The sequence below is a fragment of the Corvus brachyrhynchos genome, unplaced genomic scaffold, assembly GCF_000691975.1.
Source record: "Corvus brachyrhynchos isolate BGI_N302 unplaced genomic scaffold, ASM69197v1 scaffold14, whole genome shotgun sequence".
Taxonomy (NCBI): Eukaryota; Metazoa; Chordata; class Aves; order Passeriformes; family Corvidae; genus Corvus; species Corvus brachyrhynchos.
The window spans coordinates 15,940,472-15,959,401 of record NW_008239110.1 but is presented as its reverse complement, the minus strand read 5'-3'; the positions used below and the strand labels follow the sequence as shown (position 1 = coordinate 15,959,401).

Genomic DNA, 18,930 nt, shown 5'->3' with positions numbered 1-18,930 from the left:
TCCTGCAAGAAGAAAGATTTAGGAGCTTTTGACTTTTTTCCATTAGCCTTTATTTTTTCCTTTCTTGCAAATTACAAAAAAGAAATACAAGTAGAGGACTTTCTCAAATTGTCACAGGGGAGACACTCTCCAAAGAACAAAATAGGCATAAATACTATTGAGTGTGAAATAATTCTGTGAATTAATATCGATGGTTTTGAACTTCTCTTCGCAGCCTGCTTCCAGTTGCAAGCCTATTTCTCTGTTTTAGTGCCTGTTCATTGCCTGCAGTCTCTCATAAATGTTGCGTAAAACATAATCAGGGACTATGTTACACAGTCATTATCAAAAGACAAAAAGGTCACGGAGTCTCGAGCTTTAGGATAAGGCACATAAGTGCCTGGACCCTCCATTTCATGTAGTTGACATTGCCATGAAGTGAAGAAAACCCATTCTTCTAATTTTATGGGGAAGACTTCTTTTCAGCTGATCTTTTTCTGTGAATCTATTTAAGCATCTTCACATTATGCTCTACCAAAAGGGGATGTATATAGTCAGGTTTTTTCTCCCCCACCAGCAAACCACAAAATTGAATCTACTTCTGTACCTTTAAATCTAGTTGCATATGAAATTTGTAATGTTCTGAACTATTTTTTTCCCACCTGAAGCTGAAAGTCCTAGTAACTGAAGGAGCACATTCACAGGCAGAGAAATTACCACAGTATGTCCCTAAAATGGAGATGGTTTGATGGTTAGTTCTTGTTTGGAGGAAAGCGGATTTGCAGGAGCTGAAGACCAGCCTGCTGAAAATTACAAGTTTCACACTTCAAATACAAACCCGTTTTTCAGGAAGCAAGGAAGTGAGAGAAAATAATTTGATTGGGAAACTGCTCTGTCACATTGGTACCTTACAGAAGGCAAATTTTATTTTATTTAAGGATTTTTTTTTAATCTTAGCATGAGTTCTTACCTTCAGTTAACTGCTGGATGATAAGAGAGCTTGGTTTTCAGTAGGGGATAAAAACTAAGACTTTTCACAATCAATTAGTTAAAGAATTCATTTATTCTGAAATGATCTGTCCTTGCCACTGAACTAGGGCATCAAGTTTAGTGCTTATCAAAATAAATAAAAGACAGTGAAATCTATGAGGTATATACAGCTGTGTTTAATAACATGGCTCAGGGAAAGTCTAGTAGCTCTTATTCCATAGCCGTGTAGATGCCCTTTAGCAAGTTCATGAATTTAATGACGAATAGGCATCAAAATCTTCCTGAAAGACTGATCCTAAAGCTGAACTGTTTGCATGAACTGGATCAAAGCTTAGGAGGCAGTGCCATTTAGCTGTTTCATAGTCTGTTGTTTCCATTTTGTGTAGGAGAGAATTGGATTGACCTTTTACATCAGGAATAACATTAGAAGCTATTAACTGGCAAATAGATAGAAGGCACTTCAGAGAAGAAAAGCTAAATGAGAGGATTGAGTTTGATTTGGAGAAATCTAAACTACATTCAAGTAGGAAAAATTAACACTTGAGCTTCTTGGGAGAAAGAGAACATATAACTCTTAAAGATTGTACATTTGCAAGAATGAAGAAGATTCTTCTGGGAATTACTGAAAGAACAATGAAACAAAATCACTGTCAAACCACAAGAAAAAATTTCAAGAAAAATGTTACTGATGAGTTGTGTGCCTTTTGTAATGGCTCTAACTGCCAGAGGAACTAAAGACGACATACTGGAGCATGGTGAAATAATAGGGAGTGAAAGGAATATTTAAGAACGATGGGTATTTGTCCAGGCATAAATGATGACTTTGGATACTTCTTACATTTTTTTGCAGCATCATCCAAATTTGAAATTCACCCTTTCTGTCTTGTAAGAAGAAACAATGAACTTCTGCTCTTTCATGTTAAGTTTTTCTTTCTCCATTGCCCCAAATATGTTGGTTTGGTTTTGTTTATTTTTTAAAATTTTCTTGAATTTTTCTTTTTTAACCGTTTTGGTATTTAATGGAGTAACTCACTTGCAACTGACTTTCTTCTTGTAAAACCTTAGTGGAAACAGAACACAGAGTAGTGTTTTTTCTTCCTTGTTTTCAAGGGAAATAGGTGTATGTAGCATTTTACATCTGCTTGTGCCTGACCTTGCTAGGCCAGTAACAACGGGGGAAAAAAAATCACAGAGCCTGGCTCTACTGGGATTTAATAACACACTTAGTACTAACACTAACTGCTGCTCTTTACCTTTCTGGCATTTGTGGTGTGTTGACCTTGGCTAGCCCCTCACCCTGCCCTTTTTTGGTCCTTTCCTCAGCAGCACAAGGGGGAAAATAGGGTGGGCAAGCTCATGGGTTGAGAAAACGACAGGGAGATCACTTATTTTGTAAATCATCAGTTACTGTCACAGACAAAAACAGATTCACCTTGGGGGAAAACTAACCCCAGGCACAGGGGGATTGGAACTGGGGGCTGCAGTCAATCCATTGCACTTGGTGTCTGCTGCTCCTTCCTTCTCACCCTATGTCCCTGCTCCAGCCTGTAGCACCACCGTGAATAGTGAGCTGTAACATTTGCTCTAATCTCTCACTGAAAATCTCAAACAATTAGTTAATCTCAGGAATTAATGAGATTGTGAGCAGTTCCATTGTTTATACTTTGCATTTCTGCCAAGTCCAGTAATATCTTAAGATATCATGAAGATTTTACAATAATATAATTATTAATAATTAATATTATGGTATTGCAAGCATATATAAATGAGGCAAAACTACTAACTCTTTCAAACATATTGTATTTCTTTACAAGTAAAGAATGACTTTCTTATGAAAGGTGTAAGAAAGTATTTTGTATGTTTTCCAAAGATATCATTTTGCTGTATAGTTTGCTCTGGCATTGGCTTCTGATTTTCTTGGAGTAGGTAGATGACTGAGAAAGGAGCAGAATCCTGTACAGTTGCATAATACAGCTGCTTAAGTTTAAAAAAAGGAGGAGAAGGAAAGTAGTTTTTAAGATGCTGAACAGATGCCTTGGCTTTGTGATAAATGGTCTATGAGTGCTGTCTGGAGCATTTCATGAAGTGCTGTAGGACTAACATGTAGATAGATGTATGCAAATTCATTGCTAAGTATTTTTAAATGATGAAAAATGAGACTGAGAAAGTGGAGTACTATAAAATATGTTGATATGCTAAAAAATGTATGTTGAAGCTTCCAAAGGCTATAGCAGATTCCCCTACTTTAGAAACAAGATCTTTAAATACTTCTAGTTTATTTGTTATAATTTGAATTTGATTTTCTTTTCCTTCCAGTGGTTTTAAGAGAAGTTGGGAGAAACATTTTAAAAATCTGCAAAGGTTGATTCTGCAAAGGTTATATTCTGTTTCTTCCTTTCCCCCCCAGACTGACTTCAGAAAATGTTGGCGGGTTTATCTTCTTCTGTATCTTAGCTTTAGAAATATTAGAAGTAAATGGGGATTTTTTAGTGGTTTTTTTTTTTTTTTGGGGTGTTTTTTTTTTTGGTAGGAAAGACTTGAGTTGCTTTTTGTGTATTGCTTTAAAATATTTGCAAAACACAAGTAAGAAAGGCAAAGAGGCAATTTAGATGTCCATGGATAATCAGTGCTAACAGTGTGGGAAGCAATCTGTCATTTTTCACCGACCCTTTTCAGTTTTCTAACTCTTATGTAGAAGGAAAAAACCCCAAATTACTGATGTACAGCCTCCCCCTGCCACATTCATAGTATTTAGTAACAAAACTTTTGAAAATCTTATTCTCTAGTCTGATGATCAGGTGCTTGTAAGAACATATATATTACTAAAATAGAGATTACAAACTAGCATATTACTAAGTTTATTCTAGAGGCAGGGGGCATAAAAATTACACACCAGTGGATGTGGTTTACAAACACTTTCTCAGGCAATCATCAACTGATTCTAGACCATAATCTTTAAAGATTTAAAGTAACAGCAAATCTAAATATTATAATATGATTCTTTTGTGTCTTTATAAATGGGTATTAATGATGAAGAAATAACCAGGAGTTGCTATTTTACCAAATTCTCTAACAAAAAGTAAATAAAATAATGGATTCTGTATATAATTCTTAATATGAACTACTTGCTTATGTTACATTATAGTAATTTTCTTTAAACCCTTTCTTTAAGATGACTACTAAAAATATAGATTTCAATGCACTGTGCTTTAATAAGAGCAGCTTTCCTTCTAAAATATTTCTTTCTCACTTTTTTCCTAAATTTTTTAGCACAGACTTGCTTTACAGGCTAGTAAAGATGCTAAATTAGCCCCTCACACAGATGATTTAATTCCATGTACATAAATTTTCATCTTTTCCTGAGCAACAGCTTGTGAACAATTTTCAGAATGCCTAATACAACTGTTTAGGACATACTAGAACACAATAGTTCCTTGTTGTCTAAAACTCAAAGGATAACATTTGACGTACAAAATGGTAATAATTTATATGACTATACTTCAGAGAAGATTTTTTACCAGTATTCATGCACATACTCCCAGGACTTCTGCAAGACTACTCATTTGGGCAAATGCTCACATATCCATTACTTTTTTAACTTTAGGTTAAATTTTTTCTCTATTTTTGATGGATTTAACCTGAACTTTCCTCACGAGGAAAGGCTCTTTATTGTGATGCCCTTTAGGACTGAAAAGAAAAGGAAAATCCATCAACAGGAAGGTTCTGGAATCATTAAGCAGATATGAAGGTAAATTTTGGTTAAGAAATTTTCCTGTAGCAATGATTTAGATCATATGTTGAATTGGATTTTCTCACTTGGTTGGAAAGTTTGGCCTGGCATGCCCTATCTAGCAAGTTTTTTTCTCTGAGGTTCATTAACCAGGTAGTGCCTGGTATGGAGCTGTCCCTCTTGAAGAAATGGATCAGCTCTGGGCTAGGTTAGATGGCAGCCTGTCTTTACCATCCATTCTGAAGGACAGCAGGACAGACTGATTCATCATTATTGCCTGTATAACCCGCTGAAACATATGATTTCCTCTTTCTGCCTTTGTAGCTAGACAGGCACAGCCTGTTTTACTTTGTGTATATTTGTAACACACATTTACAAGGTGGACACTCTTCTAGCTATAGAAACTTCTGTTATCCCCTTAAATCCGTTGGAAAATGGAGGAGCAAACAAAACTTTTCCAAACAAGTTCAGCTTGGTGTCCTAAGTCAGCTATTTCCACTGCTAATATATCTCAGATTCGAGTCTGCCTCTTTTTTGGGGGGTAGAAAAAGGTGTGATAAAGCTGCATTGAGGAATGTGAACCTTATTTTTCGTTTTATTTTCAGAAAATCTGCAGAGCAAGGTGAGAGTATTTTGGCCTCAGTGACCTCAGAATAATGATTATGCTTTTCTTCTCTTGTTATTTTTTCCCCTGTCCATCTGTGATACTATTTCCAATTATCTGATCCTAAAACGAGAGAAAAGTTTGTAGGTGGAGGCATCTAGATAGGTACTCAGAGGTATGTGATATCTTCTGTAGATACTGCTTCAGTCATGTTTTAAGCCATTTTATAGCTTGCTGGATTTCATTTTGATGTTTCTGGGATAAGAAAACCTATGCATTTCATCATTTTTCACAGTGAATAATCAGTTTCTTAGTATTTATCTTTTTCCTTACTACCGCCTTTATTTTCCCTCTTTCCCCCTCTCCCCTCCCTTAGGATCATATATGATAGTGATTTCCTCAGACCATGACCCTGGAGAAAAGACTCGACTTCAGCTTCCAACAATGAAAGAAAACGATACTCACTGCATCGATTTCAGCTACCTTCTGTACAGCAAGAATGGAGGAAACCCAGGCACTTTGAATATCCTCGTTAGGGTGAACAAAGGACCACTGGCTAATCCCATCTGGAATGTCACTGGCTCCACCGGCAAAGACTGGCTTCGAGCAGAGTTGGCTGTCAGCACTTTCTGGCCGAATGAGTATCAGGTAAACTTGCCATAAATTCACGCCACTTTATAATATTTACTGCAAGGTCCTATTCACTTTGTGTTGTTTTAGTCTGTTCTGATGGAGTATTCCCCCAATGTCCTGAAATGAAGTGTTCCATTCAGTATAAATAATTATGTGGGAATGGATATTTTTTATAGCGGGTGAATGTTCATAGTTATCTATTACTGTATAATAGGAAAAAAAAATAGCTGGAAAAAAGCCTTGTTAAAAGAAATGGTAAGGTTGAAGTCCAGGAGCATCAAAAATTATAAACTCCCAGAAATAAATTGCCTGTGCAACTGTAATTTGTACTTGTCGTCCCTCCTCTTTTGTATATGCCTGTGTTACCATGTCTAATTACATGACTGTAAACTATGGTTTTTTCCACATGACATTTGCTTCATTTGCTGTGCAGGCAGAATGGTGCTCACCTAATGAGCAGCTGTTCAGGATGTGTTTTTTTCCCTGTTTGTTTGCTATGGGACAAAACCACCCGCAGTGTAGACCTGTTGTTTGGAGGGAAAATTTGTTTTGTTATTACTAGATGCTGTTATTTGATTTGTTTGATTAACCTAAGAAAGTACCTGCAGCTGTTTTACTCAGTGGGTATTTGATGTGAAGGATAAATCTCATACATGGGCATTTTTGTTCTGGCGTGTAGGTGTGGGAAGAGTTGGATTACATGTGCTCATCTGAGTTGTTACACCATGAGGTGTTACACCACAATGTGCTTACAGGCCCCTATCTAAATATTCTTCATCAGTGCTCTTGCAAAGAGTTTGGATCTCCAGAGTAGTTATTAAATGACAGAAAGTGGCTGCTTTATTAATGGTTTTGTTGAATAGTGGTACTGTAGGATTGCTTCTTAAAAGTGCCTTTATCTAAAGTTTGTTGCAATTGCCCACCATCAAAATAACATCCATGAATAAGCTTCAGTGCAAGCAGCCTTACTTATACAGTGAAAATTATGTAACTTACTATCATTTTATGGGATTTTTTGGGGGTTTTGTTTCTGTGGTTTTAATGATTTTATTTATAAAGAAATTTTGTCTATAAAGAAATTTTATTGATAAAGAAATTTCAGTGGCATTGAAACTGGGTAAAATTTGATTTAAAGGTCTGAAGCCTGGTTCCAGAAAACTTGGCTTTTGAAGAGGTGTTTTATTAACCCTTTTTATGTTGCTAGAAAGTACCATTTGGTGTCCTTAAACAAACCTCGGGAGCCTTTTATAACAGTACAGTAGTGATCAAGTATAGCAGCATTATATGCAGTAAATCAGTTTTCTGCTCACAGATGGCCAGGCTTGACAATGAGATTGGTGGTTGGAGCCTTATCTTAGCAACACGGCCATTTTTCACTTACGTTACAGCCTCCACATTATCTCTCCACAGACTCTGCTTAAATTCATTCTTTCCTTTGCTTGGTCGTCCAACAGAATATTGAAATCATGTGTAACCCAGTTTATTTTTAAATTAAAAATAAGCCTGGAGTAGAACTGGAGGACTGTTAATGCAACCTGCTGTGATTTGTGTCCAACTTGCACAATTGCTTTTATGAACAGGAGGGGAAATCTGCATGCTATCTGTGCACAACTGCTTGTTTGCACGAACAGGGTTGGTATTTTTGTGGTTTTGGTTCTTTCAACTCTCAAGGTTCAGGTTCAACATTGCTCTTGGTAGATTTTTGTTTGTTTGTTTGTTTCTAGTTTGTTCCTTAGTTTTGAGTTGAGTTATGCTTTGGAATGGAAATATTTTTTTCATTTTGCTTGTTAGAGTTCCATGCTGTACAGTTGTACCTTGTGATTTTGGCACTTTTATCTACCTGTTGGTCAGTGAGTTTAGCTAGTACTGAGGAAAATAAGCACTGGTTTCTATAACAAGATGGAAGTGGTTCTTTACTAATCTGGGAATTGGATCCCTGCCTGTACAAGCAAGGTCACTGCTAAAGATCACTGCTGAGCACAATTGTTTGCATGTACTTTGTTACAATCAGGTCAACTTCACTGCCCTTTCCTTCACTTTTAAGTGAAGGAGGAGAGTAGAGATTATCAGGGGCTGAATACCACAGGTTCACTCTAAGGAAGTCTCATGTGGTGACTTGGAAGTTAGCAGCCTGGCCAAGTTAGTTGTAGTAACAGTGCTGCACCTTGGCTAATTAGCTCCTAAAGAGCATTTCTGTCCTCTGCTGTGCTCTGTTGAAGCTTCATTGCCTGCTGCTCAAACTAGCACAGTGTTTTTACATGTCACTCTAGTATAAAAAAGAAATTAGTCTTATGCATTTTTGGATGGATTTAACACCTCCTTTTACTCACAGGAATATATTTTTTAAAAAAATCAAATTCCTTAACTTTCTTTAACTATATTCTGCTGGGCAATTATTTATATATTTATTTTCTGACAAACACAGTACAGTTTATTATAGTAGCTTTACTGGATAAAACTTTTTACCTAGTTTTGTACCCTGTCTCTGCTGGCAGATAGGAGTGGAAGTTTGTAGAAGAGTTCAGGAACAGGACAAACTCATACCTCCCCCAGAACACACTTCCAGCCTTGAACATATATGTGTTTCAAGAACTTTGAGTTAAGAACATAAGTGGTGCCTTTCTGTATTCCTGTTAGTACTTTTTTTTTTTTTTTTTTTTTTTTTTTTTTTTTGGCAATGATTTAAGCTTCTAGTGTTTACAATATATATGACAAGGAATTCCAATGTTAATTCCATGTTAGGACTATTCCTGGGGGTTTCTCCAAGCCTGGGGCCTGTAATTCTTCACTTGTCGTATTTTGCACTCGCGGAGTTTCAGAAGTCCTGTAATGATCTGTCTTCTGTCTCCTGCTAGCAAGACATCTGCAGCTTCTATTCTGCTTGTTTAACATGAGGATGAACTCTTGAAGAAAAGGGCTTGATTAGAGAATCCCTTGGGATCAAGTTGATTTCATTTTGGTCCTTGCTGGTTCTGGAATCTTTTTTTTGTCACCCTGTTGGATATATGCCACATTTGACCTGACTCAAGTTTTCTTCAAAGGAAAAATATTTTGTGATTTTTATTGTTTAAACTTTGTAACTGACTAGGAGTTTTGTCACTTTGTTTTCTTTGTTGGTTATTACTGTAATTAATTTATTTTGGTTGAGATGTTTATTCCTGTCTGGATGAGTTGTTTTGTCTAGTGCTTCTGTTCATTTCCCCAAGTTCTCTCCTCCTTTGCACAGTAGGGATTATCCCACTGCTGAGGCCTTTCTGCTTCTGCCACAGTCATTTTTCCACTTCCCTTGCTACCTATGTCATTCCTTTTTACTTTGATTTTGTTTGTTTGTGGTTTGTTAGTTTTTTTGTACGCAGTCTCCCAAAAGTCTCTGTTTTGCAAATTTGTTTTGCTTCCACAGGATCACGTCTGTGCTCGGTCACATATGAGGTCCATTTTGCAATGTGAACCATGGGCTTTCCATTTTTGGTTTTACAAACCTGATGTTTATATCAGAAACTGGTAAAGAAACTCTTGACTTGGAACCATAAATTTCAAACTTGTAAAAAACTAATTACTTTGTTTCTTTATGGTTCTTTAAAAATTCACTATACAGTAATGGCGTTCTGCAGTTTAGCAAACATGCTGGCTGGGATACTGACTTCATAGGCGTGATGTTGCACCTGGAAGTATAGCTAGCAAAGTAAAAATACTGAACTGCACTGAGCAAAAGGTCTTTTATCAGCTCAAAAATACTGCAGGAAAACTCTGGAAAGCCAAATAATTCTCTTGCAGGATTGTGAATCCTGATTTGGATAATTAATTTGTTCTTTATTATAGTACTGATGATTTATAGGATTTGCAAAAGTTTAAATTGCTCAAAGATCTTGGAAAATTACTTTCCTTCATCATCTTGAAAGGTCTCAAAACTGTAATAGAAGTATAACGGGGAATGGTAGACTGAAGATTAAGTAATGGTGTGTACTGTTGGGCCATATGCCACATAAGGTAGGAAACAGATTTCTTGTGAAATATGAGAATTTTTGCCTTTTTGGATATCAGATCACTATTCCAAACTCGTAGACATGTGAGACTGTAAACAAGCTGTATGCAGAAAAGTTTGGGAAGACAGGGAGTTAGAAGAGATTTAGTCATTAATTATAGCTAAGGAAGGAAAGCCACAAGTGAAATGGAAAGCACCTGCGTGAACTGCATAGAACTGAGTTATAGGCTAACTTTAGAAGAAACCCACCCTCCCAAACTCCAACTTCCTATTTATAAGGCAAATGTCCTTTTTTATATATGGACTTTAACCTTGAGATACTCTCTAACATCAAGAAAATACAAAAATCATTAAAAAAAAAAATCAGCAACATTCTAAAAGACTGATGTATTCATAGGCCTTTATTTAAAATATTTTGGAACACAGAAAATTACTGATAATAATACCAAAGACAAACTTTATAAATAAACTTGGAGCTAGTGTAACTTTTTTAACTAGGTAGGAAAAAATAATGTAATGCAGAAAGCGCTTTATTTGAAAATTTTGAGCAACACTGATAAGCAGCCAGCCAGTTACTGTTACAGCTCTCTGTGTAAGTCTTGGATGTTGAGTTGCAAGACAGTGAAAATTGTCTGATGGAAATCTCAGCATGAGGAGGAGTTCAGGGGCAGAGGAGAGCAGTCTGTAACCATGTGTGAGAGGCAGTGCTGAAATACGCTAAGTTATCTGGCTTGGGAAAAGACCTAATTTAGACAAATATGATAGAGTTCTGCAAAACCCTCACTAATATAAAGGAGACTCCACTTGCAGTTCAAGAATTACGGGCCTTTTTGGTCTGGTGGGTAAACCAGACGGAAAAAAGTGAATGGAGGTTGGTCACACTGCAGGCTTTAGACCCATGAATGTGCCTGACAGCAATAGCTGTTGTGGATGCCCAGCCCCTTCCACCCCTCAAGAGTATGTGTGCTTAGCTTTTTCTCTGGATTCCTAAATGTAATTTATATTTTTTATTCTGTGGTTGTTTAAATCAGTTTGGTCATATTTTGTGTAAGTTTTTGCCTGGCTGTAGAAATAAAAGCTATCTTTGTCTGCCACTACTATTCCTACACCCATTTCTCTTGGCTCTTTTCCTCTGGGGTAACATAATATTTTAGACGTTTCTAAATTGAAATTTAAAATTAAGCCTTTTAAATTCTTCCAGTTTCTAAGGGTGCTCAGAAATAAAATATGAATTAGAACATTTTTGGAGGGGTGGTTGGTATCATTCTAGCAGAGATATAAAAATTGTTTCCTAAAATATGTTAGTAAAATATGGGTTAGCTGTATAATTAAAGAAATCTAAGATAGTAGTTAATAAACTGAGAGATTTTTTTTTTCCTAAACTTGGAATAGCTCTTGTTTGTAGGTAGTATAAATCACTGAATTGTTCCTTGTATAGGTGCATCATTCTTTATCATTCCTTTTGAGGAATAACTCCCTTGAGAATACTTTGTGTCTTTTAAGAATTTAAGGTGATTGTCAATAAACTATTTTTTTCTAGTTCATTAATGCACAATGAAATGGCTTATACATTTGTTTGTCTCCTTTGTTTTCCTTCTTTCTTTTATAGTTTTCACCAAATGAAAGCACTTTTAACTGCCTCACTGCTTACCACTATCTCTAATGTTTGAAAATATCTCCAAAGAGGAATGATGTTGCTTTCTCATCAGAAATTTTCTAAACCCCTAAGTGTTCTCCTGACTATTACTTGCTAGGCAGCACTTAATCAGAAAACTTCTTCTTTATACAGTTAATTGAAGAGTTACTCAGAGGGAGACTTTTTAAATAATGAACTTTCTTATTGCTTTTCCAAGCCTTGCTAGTACAAAAACAACAGCAGCTTTTTTAACTGCTAGGATAAACATGAATACATGCAAGCAAATCTGTCACATTTCTGTCTCATTTCTTCCAAGATATTTATTGATTTGGTGAGGACAAAAAAAGGCGTAATTTCCAATAGAGTGATTACCAGAACCATTTTAATAATTTAGTTCTGCAGATCACAAAGCACTCACAGCCCTCAAAGGACTTGTACAAATACTGACTCATTCCAGTATTCAAACTGGGAAATCATAATGCAGGGAGTGAAAGTGAGCATTGCCCAAACAAGCCTCATCACAGCTGAAGTGCCAGCATCTAGGTTTTCAATAACACCATAAGTATTGGAGACTTCTTGGAAACTCCTTATTTTTTCTTAGAAATGACCAGCAGGCTTTGACTGTTAGTTCAGGTCTGTGGCGTTGTTTCAGCAGGGTATGTTCTGCAGGCCAGCCACAACGTGCTTTCTTTCTGTCTAGAATTAGCTCATTTATGAGCACAGGAGCTTCCTGAGGGACAAGGGAATGACGGTAGTGGGAAAACACATAAATAATGATAATATATGCTGTTGGCCTCTCCCCCACCTATTGTGTTGTCTCCTCCTGCCCACCACATTTTTTTTTTTTTTTTTTTTTTTTTTTTTATTTAGGAACTTTAAAATTGCCTTAAGGAGATGTATGTAATAGCTTTCCTAGCTTGGTGGGTTTGATTTTTGTTAGCCTATCAAAATAGATGAGACCTAATTTATTTTGGGGTCTGCTGCATTAAAAAAGGGCTAAGCTGATAAATTAGTATCAAAGAATTTTTACAATTAAAAATAGCAGAAATTATTGTTAATCAAGTGAAATGTGTCAGCCGTGTCTAAGTCACTGATCCAAGCTGTACTTCACCATTGCAAGCAGAGATGGCTCTGCCTCCACAAAACACCTAAAACTCCATTCCAGCAGGGGTGTAGAAAAAACTACTTTGGATAGGCTAAGGAACTGTGGAATCTGAGCAATTGCTTCTGTTACTCTATTCTTAGTCCTGAGTTGAAAAAAAATTGAATTTACAGAATTCTGAAGCTAAAGAGTTTATGTGCTGAAAAAAGAAATGTTAGCAGCTTACTGCCTCCCTTTTCCTTTGTTTAAAATTTTCAGTAGTCTTTTCCACTGCTTTTCTTTGTTATATTAAAATTTGTGTGTAGGTTTCTTTTGTTCTACTGTGCTCTGGGTTTCCTGTGCTATATGTATGATCCGAACTGAAAGGAGAGTAGAAATATTATACTTGGAGTACTGAAGTATTGTAAGGAATTGCATGGCTCTACATACAAGACTCTTCAATCCTCTTTCCATCAAATAATGCAGTACCAATGAGGCTGATGAAGATTTTGACCTTTTTTCACCGTTCATGCAAAATAGTGATTATCTTCAGGGTGCAGTGATGAAAATTTAGTAGATGCTTGATGTTTTCCAAGGCAGTGAAAGATTTGGAGGTTAGTATTACCTTGATAATTACCTAAAAATCTTAAGTGGAACACTACTGGTTGTAAACTCATGAGGGCTTACTTTGAGATAAATACATAATACTTTTAGCCAGTGCCTCATTTCTGGGGAGATATATGTGACTTTAACCTCAGCACTCTTCCAGGAAACATTCCTCGCATCTGCAAGGTGGTATGCAAATTTTGTTTTAACCTTGATTACCAAGATTATGAAAAGCCTGTAGCATTCTCCTCCCTATCGTACTGCAAGCACTGTCAGGCAGTGAAGTGGAAAACACACTATTGCTAATCAGCCATCTTGGAGTGCCTGATTAATTTTTTTCAGAAATACAAGATTGACTTAAATCATCATGTGTAAATAAAGAAGTTCTGGATATGGTTCCTTTTGTCGAGATTATTCTTTTTTAGGATTTTAGTCTGTAGTTGAAAAGCATAATTACTTGTTACATAAGAAGCTCAGATTTTGAAATATTTTTATCAGCTTCTGCAAGATCATATCCCTTTCTAAGAAAAATTGTGAATATCACACTATGAAGGAGCTGCAATGATATACTCTTCCACTTGGCTCTTTTATTCACATGAAAAGTGAAATGAATGAAAGGGGATTATGGCAGAAATCAGTGATATATGCTTGAAGTAGATGGTTAAAAGAAAGCAGAAACTGATAATACTTTCATTTCATTATATGGGTTCTGAAAAGATTGAGTAATGAATTGTGCTCTGCTAGGGGTTTCCAGTCTACCCCTAAGTGAAAGAGAATAAAAGAAAAAATATAATAGTGCAGTATTGAATCATTATCAAAAAGTTCACTAAAATCTCTGCACTTCAAAATTGGAAACCAATCAGTCTCCAAATTCATGGGCCTTGAAGTATCAGGGTTTTCAGTTTAAAAGTCTGAACTCATCAATTCAACACTGATAAGATACTGTGTTAGGTAATTTTTGCTATGAAGCATTGTATGCTGTCCGACGTCTGGATTTTGCCTGACCACCCCCAACCCCCAGTGCCTCTTTGGTGTTGTGGTTTAACCCCAGTTGGCAATGAAGCCTCACACAGTCCCTTCCTCACTTCCTTCCGCCTCCCTGGTGGGATGGGGAAGAGAATTGGAAGGGCAAAAGCAAGAAAATTTTTAAATTGAGATAAAGACAGATTAATAGGTAAAGCAAAAGCTGTGAGTGCAAGCAAAGCAAAACAAGGAATTAATTCACCACTTCCCATGGGCAGGCAGGTGTTCAGCTGTCTCCAGGACAGCAGGGCTCCATCACATGTAACAGGGCTTGGGAAGACAAATGCCATCAGTCCGAATGACTCCCCTTTTTCTTTCTTCTCCCATCTTGATATGCTGAGTATGATGCCATAAGGTGTGGGGTATCCCTTTGGTCACTGGTGTGCTTGTGGAGTCAGATGTCCTGGCTATGCCCCCTCTCAACCTGTGCATCCTCAGCCTACTCACTGGAGGGGTGGTGTGAGAAGCAGAACAGCCCTTGGCTCTGTGCAAGCATTGCCCAGCAGTAACAAAAACATCCCTGTGTTATCAACACTGTTTCCAGCACAAATCTAAAGCATTGCCACATGCCAGCTACTATGAAAAAAATGAACTCTACCCCAGCCAAAACCAATACAGCTGGAAAAAAAATTATACTGAGAATTATGCAGCTACTTAACTTTTCTTTTGTCCTTTTCTGACTTTTGTTATTAAGTGCAAGATGAAATGCTCAGGAAGAATTTTTTGAGTATGTGCACACCATGCTATAATGTATTGGTTGTTTTGATGGTTTTATTTAAAATATTTTCTCTTTTTCTGATGCTAAATGATGAACAAGCCCGAGGCTTGGAGTAAAGTCAAAAGCTGTTCTTCATCCAGACTAATACGTAATAGGAATCCCATGTTGACTGGTGATATGACCTCCTCAGAGAGAAATAAGTACCTCATATCTTTATAATTCTCTCTACCCTGTATGTGTTTCTTTTCTGAAGTTTAGACTTTGTTTGAGGTGACATTGAAAAAACAACTGAGATAGTTGCTCTGAAGGAGAAAATAATCAAAATTCAAAGATGAGGGGGCAGTGTATCAATTAATTTGCACTAGAATCAAATTCTGATCAAATGTACAAGGTCGGTGTATTTAAAGAAATAAACAAACAAGTATTGTTGAATTTTCTGCTTTGCCCAAAAGATATTACAAAGCATTTTAAAGTCACCCCCACCTTCCTTGCCCCATCTTACCAGAGTGAAGTAAATTATACCCCTATTCTGGAAGTTCTGAAACACCATCTGAAGTAGAACAATTTTCTGGTGCTAAGATAGTGATGGGAAGTTTGTGAACTGGTAATTGCCCAGTGGGAGATAAAGTGATGACACAGTCAGGCAGATAGTTCTCTGGGCTCCAAGCCAGGGATAGTTGCATTGCTGTCTTTACAGACACGTTATTTTCCTCTTAGAGAGTTCTTCCCCTTTTCCTAGTCAGTTACGGAGCTCCTTCACTATTTTCTTTAAATGTCTTTATGTGCAGCTCCTAGAAGATTTAAAGAATTGGTATAAAACTTTTTGGAGTGGATTTCTTCTGTGAAGTACCTTGACTACATAAAAGTGCATCCTAAGCTGTTTTTTTCCTGATGTTTTTTCGTTTGATTTGTTTTATTGTGGTCTCGGTGTCTTCTGGAGCCTTTTGTATGTTATCCATGAGATCTTTGAATGTACTATTCATTTGCGGGAATGGGTCCTGTAACTGGAAACCTTTGTGATTTTGTTGATGCCCGTGCCAGGATTACTGCATCTCACCTTGAGTCGCAAACAAGCAACAGCAAACGGAAGCCCAACAGTGCTGCTAGTGCTAGACAACTGCAAGGCAGAGCAAAGACATGTTTTCCATGCTCATGGAAGGTACAGATTGTGTGGGCACCCCTGCTAATGCAGAACAGGGGAGTTAATGGGGTTGTTGCAGTGTCACTTTACTGACCTGCTGTGGTGTGAACAGCATATTTACCGGGGGTGGTTGTGTGTGCCTGCTTGCTGCTTGTGTGTGACTTACCTTTAGAAATTTCATAATGTAGATTTTTAGTCTAGAGTCAACTTTTTGGCTTGGCTTACACTTTTGCCATAATTGTCAATTTTGGTCTCTTTACTATGTTCTCCAGGCAATGAATGTGTCTCACAGGTTGTGAATTATTCAGTAGGTGGTGTCTGTTGGAAGAAAATAACTCTCACCTGGAAATAGTAGTTGCAGTTTGCTGCTATTTATGGAATGAAATTACTTACAAGAAAGGAAAGCATATTTGTTCAATGTGAATAACTGTGATAAGCCTTTAAAAAAATTAAATAGCACAAGTCCTGTAATTCCAGTCTTCCTAGTGCATTGTTGAGTTACTGAAAGAGAAATCAAATATTAGGGAATTTCTGGTAGCATTCATCTTGAGGTACTAGACAGAACAAGAGGTATGGGTTTCTGGGGGTATCATCCTGCCACTGATTTTTTGTGGAAGGAAGAAGAAACAGCAGCTGTGCCAGATTCAACAGCAGACACCTAAAGGATCTGCTTGCCCAGGGCATTTCTAGTGCACTTTGCAAGGAATAGAAAACAAGGAGAATGGAATGAGTGATGATACTGCATCTTCCAGCTGTCAAGCTTCAGCAGTAAAACACTTTTTATCTAGTGTATGTGGCTGCCCTTTGGGTGTGCATTATGCTCATATCATGTAACTTTTCTAGGTTTGATCATTAGTTGATTTGGTTGTACCTGATTAGCTTCAGGTGTTGCAGTTGACTGGTTAACTTCACAAGTAGATTTCATCTGAAAATGAAAAAAAAAACTTCCCAGCAATAAACAAACAAACCCAACAACCAAAAGTTCAAAAATGAAAATCTGCTGTGGACTTCTAGGCAGGAATGGAGACAGATAATCTTCATTTAGTCTGATTTTTTTTTTTTTTCTTCTATCTTTGTGAAATCTTAAAGGCACACATGCTCAGGTCCACACTCTCTCACTTGATTGAAGCCCTGTTTCTCACCCTCTTCTTTTCTACCATGCTTAAGGGATTACTGTAAACTTTCAAACCTCCAATAAATGAGTTAAGAAAGAGTTACAACCTGCACCATCTGTCTTTCCACCCCCCCTTCTTTCTTTTGTGTTAACTTTTGTATTCAGTATAAGTGTTTTGTTGTATGTCTGCACTTGCAACTTGTTCTTTCATTCAGAGGTTTAGTGGTTGAAAGAAAATCAGCCACTGATATCCCTGAAACGCCATGTTTAACTCTGATGAATTGAAAGTTGGTATTTCCCTAATTCTGTTCCCTTCTTCCCACTCCTGCTATACCCAGAGCTGTAGGCAAGAGGGTTGTAATGCTGTTTTTCCCCCTGCCACTGTCCATTTTCCAGCTTTCCTTGGAAAGGGCTGCTGCCCTTGGAAGGGATGTAGAGGAAGCTGGTGTTGGTCTTCCCTCTGCACTGCCACAGGTCCTGCTGTGAAATTACTTCCAGGATGCTATTTGGCCTTCTTTGATAGGGTGAATATGTGCTGCCCTTGATGCTATGCTTGCACTTGTAAAGAACACACAAACATAACGCCCACCATGTTTTTTTAAAAAATAAATAAAACAATACTTATTAATGGTGAATAATAATACCACCACCAAAGAAAACCCCTTTACCTAACCCTTCCCTTTTTCCATAATGGTAAACCAAGTGGATTACAAGTTCTTGTTACTATATTTCTAATGTTTTTTAATGTAAATCTTAAATGCAGAGAAACAATATGTTTTTCCATGGGAGAGAGACAAACCCTGCACATTGATCCAAATTTATTTCCTATATGAACTGAATTATTAAACTATTTGTACTGTACTGGAAGTTGTGATAAGTTATCAAAACATGGTTATGCTTTTTTGATACAGGTTGAAATATCAAGTAGCTTGCAATGCATTTCCAGGTTGCTAACCAATGTTTTCTGTCATAGCCAGATGACCAGTTGTTCATTGTGTGACAGAGAAATCAGAACAAAGCCAAAATTTGCTTGGTTAGCACATTTCTCTTTTAAATAAAAATGGTACATGCAATGGGACTTGTGCGTATATGAGCGAGCATGTGTTTGCATGTGCCTAGGTTTTTTACTTTTGTTTTTTATAAAGATAAAAATGAACCTTAAAGTAAAGCATCATCTTTGTCCCCGGACTTAATTACGAGGTCTTAACAGCATGTATTTGGACAATGACATGGAAATTAGCAGCAGCTGTCTGGTCTTCCAAAAAGAGCTGGAACATCAGATGTACTTATCTTGGTAGCATTGAATTCAATCTGAATTTCACTTCTGGGTGTTGATTTACTACTATTTGTCCAAAGTATAATGTGTAGCATAACCAATATTTTTCAAAACGCTATGCAAGTAGTTTCGGTTTTGTTTGTCTTGTTTCAGAAATCCTACTGAAATGGAACATGGCATGTGTTTTAATGTATTATTTGTTTACATACGTTAGATAAATGTGGCATAGCGCCTTGAAACAGAAAAATGTGTTAAGTGGGTATTTTGTCACAACAAAACAGTTAAATCAGACGCATAAGCTTTCTTTGGCTGTAGCTTTACAGAACCATTGGTTAGGTTCAACACATTGGATTAAAGAACTGCACCCCAAATTAGAAAGGTTTCCCCCCCCCCCCCACCGCCCCCTCTCTCTCTTTT

The 18,930-nt window shown here is 37.0% G+C and overlaps 1 protein-coding gene across 19 annotated transcripts in view; it reads left to right on the top strand.

Moving 5' to 3' along the window:
- Nucleotides 1-18,930, top strand: part of PTPRK (protein tyrosine phosphatase, receptor type K) — a 388,760-nt gene that overhangs the window by 123,241 nt on the left and 246,589 nt on the right. For all 19 annotated transcript variants that reach the window (XM_017739562.1, XM_017739558.1, XM_017739564.1 and 16 more), the window contains exon 3: nucleotides 5,680-5,951. In XM_017739562.1, coding sequence (XP_017595051.1) covers nucleotides 5,680-5,951 — 272 coding nt within the window. The remainder of the gene's footprint in view (nucleotides 1-5,679; nucleotides 5,952-18,930) is intronic.